The 7,272-nt window shown below is 53.9% G+C and overlaps 1 protein-coding gene across 1 annotated transcript; it reads right to left on the bottom strand.

The window, feature by feature from the left end:
• Positions 1 to 3,248: 3,248 nt before the first annotated feature.
• On the bottom strand, positions 3,249 to 6,804 carry ZFP36L1 (ZFP36 ring finger protein like 1). The gene is made up of 2 exons (XM_036384772.1): positions 6,596 to 6,804; positions 3,249 to 5,772 (listed from the first exon to the last, which is right to left on the bottom strand). The coding sequence occupies exons 1-2, from the start codon at positions 6,650 to 6,652 to the stop codon at positions 4,822 to 4,824; spliced, it is 1,008 nt and encodes a 335-aa protein (XP_036240665.1). The 5' UTR covers positions 6,653 to 6,804; the 3' UTR covers positions 3,249 to 4,821.
• Between the last annotated feature and the right edge of the window lie 468 nt (positions 6,805 to 7,272).

The raw sequence follows: 7,272 nt of genomic DNA, 5'->3' as shown, positions 1-7,272 counted from the left end.
CTATTACTGCATCTTAATAGTCATTCATATCCTTGGGCATGGTCATCAGATAGTATCCAGCAGGCTACACCACCCAGACCTTCCCCTCAGTTTGATGCTCTTGAGCCCCACTGGACAGACCCAGATTATTGGCCTTTATGCACTTGAACAGAAGTAGTCTTCAGACTCTGGACAGCATGGCTTCTTTCTCACCCATGCTATCCCCATGCTCTCTGGGCTCAATCTCTGGCTCTTGATCTCCAACAGTGACCCCATCCTTTCCTGCCCCACTGCCATGACCCCTCTGCTGTGCAAAGGCCTGGCAGAGCCCATTCTTCCCGAGGAGATTTGCAGGAGTAGCCCAAAGTCCCATCCACAGACCACTGCACTTACTGCATGGGAACCATATGGACTAAAAATTTGAGCCAGCTGGTAACAGCCCTCCAAGCATATTTCTTCTCCACATTCTTTCCCTCTCTGCCTCCCAATTTCATGACAATACTGATGAGACAAACTCTGTCAGGACCAGGAACTTGGAAAATTTCAGGGTTCCTTTTAAATGGTATTTTTCATCTCTTGCAATCTGGCACACCATATCTATGTACAAGTGTTACTAAACAAAAGTTGGCCAAAATCAGACAGTTAAGTTCCCAACTGCCTTTAAAAACAAAATCATCAACAACAACAAAGAACCTAAATTTGACTTTTCATCTCTCTCCTATGATGTTCAGGAAATGAGATGGCCTCTGCTTCTACAGGCCCTAATTGCAGAACTGAAGGTGTTTTGGCACCAAAGCCACAGCTAGTCCATAGCAAAGCAGTGAGTAGTCATCAGTGTCTCTGGGACACATACAGCTGTTGCAGGAATTAGGAAGGGGGAGGCAGGTACCAGGGTGGGATCTGAGCCACCTGGAGCTCTGCAGATCAGTCATCACATTGTTCCATACCAAGAGGCAACTGGCACGGCCAGCCATACACAATGGCTCTGATTTCCAAGACATATTGAGGGTGGATAGCACAAGACACACCTAAATTCAAAGCCAAAAAACAGCAAATGCTTGTAGCCCAGAGAGATGGACCAAGTCCCTTCCACAGCAAGCACCCATGACAACAACAAAATGTATGCAAGGAGAAGCACCAGCCACCATAGGTGTCCCCCTGCCCCACAGTAAGAACTAAGCACAACCTGTGCAATGTACAGAGGCATGCTTTGCCATGGCACCTCACAGGCATCTTGTTCTTATGGGTGCTTCTCTCTGCCCTGCCACAGCAGGCACACCAGGACTAGCTGCTCCCATGCACAGGCCCAGCCCTACTTTATGGCCACTCTGAAAGTCCCATGCACTAAATCAATAAGCCAGAGTGAAGGAGTCCTCAAGTCAGAGGAATGTGTATCGCAAAACTATCATGTCAGAATAGGCTATTTATACTTTTCTGGGCCTTGCCTAGGCTATTACCAGCCATGGTAGGTTCACCTTAACAACAACTAGGTGAACTTGCTAACCCTGTGAGAAAGAGCATGAACAACTCATCCATGGTAAATACAAGGAAGGAGAGACGCTCTCTAGAGTGTCTGCTGCCACACACCAAAGCTGCAATGAATCCTAATGGTATCAGATCAGGTAAATCCTTTCACTGCTGAAGCCTCTTGCATCCTGTTTGGCTCTTCTCTATCTCCTGCATGAACCAGCTCAAGGTTAGTTTCAAAAAGCAAAACACAGAGTGACCAAGCATATATCATTAATAAACTCACAGAAGAAAAGCAGTGCTGGTTTCCCGGAATCAGTGCACTTGAAGGGCAAGGGAAGTACCCAAGTACCATGGGCAAAGAGCTACTTTTAGCACAGCTTCCTGGTTGCTTGTCATACCAATAGCATTGTGCAACTGATACAGCTATTTTCTTCATCAATTATTAACTGGTCAAAGACTATTTGTTTGAAGAGCTGCATTGAAAGTCCAGAAAGGAAGCAGGCAGTTTCAAGCTCCATGAGTGTGCCCTGCAATAGACTTGGGATCCCCTCCAGATCAGATACTCTCACTCTTCAGGGGCTGACAGCTTGATTCCCAGCAGCTGAGGAGGCACACCTGGGCACTTGCTGCAACTGGGCACAAGTTTCCCAGGCAGAACCCATCCTTCACGTAGGGCTCATTGCCTTTATGCCCAGGAGCAAGTTTGCAGCCAAAGGTACTGCTGAAGGCCAGCAGTGCTGAAGCTGTGCCTGAGGCTCTTCTCTTGGGGATCAGCATGCAGACCACACCCTGCAGTAATTTACATCAGTATCTGCCAAAGAAACTCCCCATATAGCTTTTGCAGTGTTCAAGGGAAGCAGCTTCCATCAGCAACACTCTTCTTCCTCTGTCTTTCCTCCACCCAACTCACCTTTAGTGCCAGACCACACAAGTGCATAGAGCTAACAGCAGAGAAGGTTGGTTCACCGGCGTAAGCCTTGAGGTATCCTACAGCTTTTGTTTGGCAGGAACTATTCCAACATGAATTAGGAAATCTGAACATTGAGGCATGTTAAGACAGCTGAAGGATTGGTGGTTCAGCAGCAACATTTCAGCCTCTGGAAAGCTTGCTCCATAGAAGAGCTCAAAGGTGAAAACATGAGACTTAACACCACGAGCAGTGCTGGCAAGGATGTGTTCCTAAACAAAACCAATGACCTGAGAAGTTTCTGGGATTGCTGATACTTCAAGACGTAAGGACTTAAATGCGATAGCAATGCGATGTGTGCGTACACTTGAGCCTTCACTGGGGCTTCATGTTCCTCTCCTCCACAAAGCACCAAAGAGCCCCTTTGTGGAAGCAGACCAGTACCACCAAGAAGCCAGGACTGAGATTTGGAGTACCTCTAACACTTTGACATCCCACTTTAGCCTCACTCAAAACACACATAAAGCCCTCCCTGAAGAGAAAGCAGCTATGCAGGAACACACAAAACACACAAGCAACAAAAGCCAGTCCCCAGGTTTAAGCCGTGCTCATCAGAAAGAGCTTGTCAGGAACAGACTGAGTGACTCGAGCACTCCACAAGAGACCGAGAAGGTTAGAGGCCACCAGGGTAGGTCACACCAGGTATTTGCTGCCACTGATCTGCTCCCAAGCACTTGCACAGCTGACCCGCTGCATCAGTGAGGAACGATGGAGGGACACCTGGGCACACTGCGGGCACTTCAAGGGTCAAGAGAAGGGAAGCACCTGCATTTGTGGGGTTGTCTAAAACCAGCCCCTCAATTTTTCCAAGTAAAACCAGCTCCACTGTCAGTTTCTTGAAAAAACTTGGGGTTTATTGATTTAAACTGCAAACAGTCATTACAAAAGAGATTCTCTTTTAAATAAACTCACACAAAGAGGAAGAAAAAGCAGTGTAGCGAACAGTAACAGGGGGAAAAAAAAATTACATTCATTATTCTCTTTGTGCCAGTCCCATTCACCTTGGCAAGGGAAACTCCAAACTTGGAATACAGAAATGCAAAGACAAACTGTATTTGGAATGTCTTCAGATAGGCACTTTGAGCCCAAGGCTTTTCTCCTTGAAGAATCTATACAATAAGAGGAAGAAAAAGGTCTTCCTTCCACGTTGTCTCGCAACAGAGCTCAGGTATGTACATTCTAAAGCCCAGGTAGGCAAGACCCGGGAGAGGAGAAGAGAAGGAGAAGAGAAAAGGCAAAGATGCACAACAACTCCATTTGCAGTCCAACACAAAAAAAGGGGGAGGGAGTTCTAAAATAAATAATCCAAACACAGTTTTTGCATTTTTTTAAATTAATTTTTCATTTTTTAAAATAAAATAACCAAAAAAAGTGTAAAGTTACAAAAAATGTCATTGTAGTATAATATATTAAACTGTGGGGAAAAAAAGGAAAAGACACTTCACAATCTTAAGATTAATATGGAAGATCATAATTTAAACATAAAAGAATATATTCTATGGATTCATCATCCCGATAAATATGAACAAAATTAAAAAGCAAAGGTTTTGGCAATAAATACGTTTTGATAAGTTAAATAAGCTTTTTATATTGTTGTGCAGTGACAAGCAAAATTTGCTCTCCAATTTCTGAAAAGTTATACAAAATTAAAAACCCAGAAAAAAATAATAAAAAGCTTGGCGTGAGTGCTCTAAGATAGGTCTAAAGTACTCTAGAGCAAAACCATTAAAGCTATGTCTACTGGAACTTTGTTTACACGAACTTGTGTGTGTGGAATGACTTCTGTTAGCCCCACCCCTCTATTTCTTTATTTGTTTTAAGATGTCACATGTATACACGGGGAACTTTTAGCACCAAAATCAAGTCTCTCATAGTCCATCTGTTTTTTTGCTTTTCTTTTGTTTTCTTCCTCCCAGTCGAAGTCCCATTCATGCTACAATCTTTGTCCGTTCTCAGCTTTTCTTCCCGCAGACCTGAGTGGATCCAGGCAAGATTTAGTCTTTTAAGGGGAGGGGAGAAAGAGGGCTGGATGTTAACAGTTGCCCACATGCCTGCAGCCTAGCAGAAACTGGCCAGTCGGGAAGGGACTGGGAGAGGGCGATGCAGTACGTGGCCAGTGGAGGGAGCCGGATTCGGACACTTCCTGCACATCTGGAAGTGCACAGAGCTGCTGGTGCCCTCTGCAGCTGGAGAGGTAATACAGTCACAGTGAAAAGTGTTAAAAGGCACTAATTTTGTAAACGTTATTGCTTCTCATCGTAATTTTGGCACTTAAGGTTTAAGCCAGTGGGTATCAGGCAGGCAAGTGGACATGTTACCATCCAGCTTGGGCTACTGGGGACAAGGTGGGGGGAGTTCAGCTTAACATCGTAATAGAGGTGGGGAGGGGCAAGAATAACCCCAGATTAGTCGTCGGAGATGGAGAGTCTGCTGAAGATGGGAAGACGTCTTGAGGTGTCCAGGATAGGGGAATCTGAGCCGCTGTGGCTGCTGCTGGAGCTGCTCAGATAGCCCTCCTGGTCAGAGAGGGAGTCCTGAGGACTGGGTGGCGAGTCAAACATGTTGGGGGACTCGGACATGGGCCTGAACAAGAAGGTGGTGGGGGAGCTCCCGCTGGGCACCTGCACCCCCATGCTGGGGGCAAAGAGACTGACCAGCTCCTGGCTGGAGAAGGTGAAAGGGTTGCTGGCGCAGTCAGGCAAGGTAGGGGAGCCCAGCAGGTCGTCGGCGCTCAGCATGGGCGGCGGTGTGATGGAAGTGGGGCTGTCCAGCAGCCCGCTGGCAGCAGTGCTGGGGAAGCCGGCGAAGCTGAAGCTGTGCTGCAGGCGGGGTCTGTCGGTGACGGCGGGCTCCCGGCTCCCCGCCACGGCGCGGCGCTCCTCCGCGTTGTGGATGAAGTGGCAGCGCGGCCCATAGGGACAGAAGCCGATGGTGTGGAAAGTGCGGCACAGCTCGGTCTTGTACTTGGGGTGACGGGTGAGGCTCCGCAGCTCGTGGATGCCGTGGGCGAACTGGCACTTGTCACCGTACTTGCAGGCACCGTTCTCCTCGAAGGGGCGGCACAGCTCCGTCTTGTAGCGGCTGGAGTTGACCTGTCCCCCGGGCTGCTTTTGCTGCAGTAGGCGCTCGCCACCCTCGGAGAAGGAGCGGTCCCGGAAGCGGCTTTCGCGGGGGCCCAGCATGGGAGCCGGCTCCCCTTTCAGGCTGCTGAGGAGCTGGTTCTGGTGGAACTTGGAGTTGGGCAGGGTGACAGAGTGCCTCCTAGGGAAACCCCCGCCCGCCGGGGTGCCCACCGCCTTCCTGTCCAGCAGGCACCCGCTGACACCCGAGGGGCTGTAATTCAACATCTTGTTGCTCTGCGGGGACAAAGCAAGAGCCGGTCACGTCACTGCTACTGCTACCACCTCCTCCGACATCCCCACGCAGCGCCGAGAGCGCGGCGGGGCACCCACCGCCTGCGGGGGCCCGGGGAGCGGCGGCGGCCGCCCTGCCCCGACAGCTCCCCCGCAGCCGCATCTGGCGGCCGCCCCCGCTGCCCCACGCGCGGGCCGGGCCCCCCGCCGCGCCCCCCCAGTCCGCGGCGCGGAGCGCTCCCGGGGCCAGCCGAGCGCGCGGCGCGGGGGGGGGCGCCCGAAGCCCCGCGCAACGGGAGCGCTTCCCCGGGGGCGCTCCCGGGGACGGCGGCGCGCGGGAAGGGCAGCGCGAGGCGCGGCGGCGCCCGCCCAACCGCTCCCGCAGCGCGGCCGGCGAGGGGCGGCCGAGCCCCCCGGGGAGGGAGCCCACCCGTCCGCCCGCTCGTCTCCCGCCCGGCCCCGCGGCAGCGCCGCCGCCCTCCGCGCCGCGCCCGGGCGTGTTGAAGCGCGGCGGCCCCGGGGGCACGGGAAGGATCCGGCCCCCCCGCTCGGCGCCGGGGCTGAGCCCGCCAGGAGCGCGGGCGGCTCCCCCACCCTTCCTCCTCCGGAGCGACCGAGGCGGGAAACGCGGGCGGGAGAGACCCCAGCGTCCCGAAACAGGGTGGCCGCGCTCGGTTCCCGCCCTGCGCCCTCCGGTCCCGGCGCAGAACTCGCTCACAACCAGAAAACGAAGTGGGGGGGAGGGGAAGAGGGAAGCCCGAACTCGAACCCTAAGGAACCTAAAAAGCCCCGAAGTTGGCGGCAGAACCCCCGCCGGCGCCCTTACCTTGCATAAAACTTCGCTCAAGTCAAAGATGGTGGGCGACACCAGGGCTGTGGACATCTTCGGCGAGCGAGGGGAGAAGCGAGGGGGCAGCGGCACTTGGACACGAGGAGTCACGGCGTGGGTAAGGCACAGCCTCCAGCGCCCCTGCTCGCAGCCTCCCCCCGCCGCCGACACCGCCACCAGCCCGCCCGGCCGCCGCACCCGCTCGCCGCTTCCAGGGGGCTCGCGGAAAGCTCAACTTATAAAGTTTGTGACTTACCCCCGGGAGGAGGAGCCGGCGGCGGGAAAGACGAGGAGGAGGAGGAGGGCAGGGTGATTGACACTGCGACTGAATCACCCGGGCGGGCAGGCCCAAAAAAACTTTCGGGAGGAAGGAGAGGGGGAGGGACAAGGGGAAGGGGGGAGGGGGGAAAAGAACGCGAAGCGGCCGGCGGGTGGGTGGCTGGGCTGGGCCGGGCCGGGCCCGCCCTGCCCTGCCCCGCGCTGCGCTGCGCCGGAGGGGGCGGTTGTGCGGCCGCACAGAGTGACTCCGCGCGCCTGTGCGCGCGTGTCCGTTTCTGCTCGCGCCCCCGTGCGCGTGTGCCCGCGCTCTTGTCCGCGTGCGTCCACGTTGTGCGCGTGTGTCCGCGTGCGTTTCACTCGGCACGGGCTCGCGCGCGAGCTCCCCTCCGCCGGCG

The sequence above is a fragment of the Molothrus ater genome, chromosome 6 (genome assembly GCF_012460135.2).
Source record: "Molothrus ater isolate BHLD 08-10-18 breed brown headed cowbird chromosome 6, BPBGC_Mater_1.1, whole genome shotgun sequence".
Taxonomy (NCBI): domain Eukaryota; kingdom Metazoa; phylum Chordata; class Aves; order Passeriformes; family Icteridae; genus Molothrus; species Molothrus ater.
The sequence above is the reverse complement of the archived record's forward strand: the minus strand, read 5'-3'. Positions and strand labels throughout refer to the sequence as shown.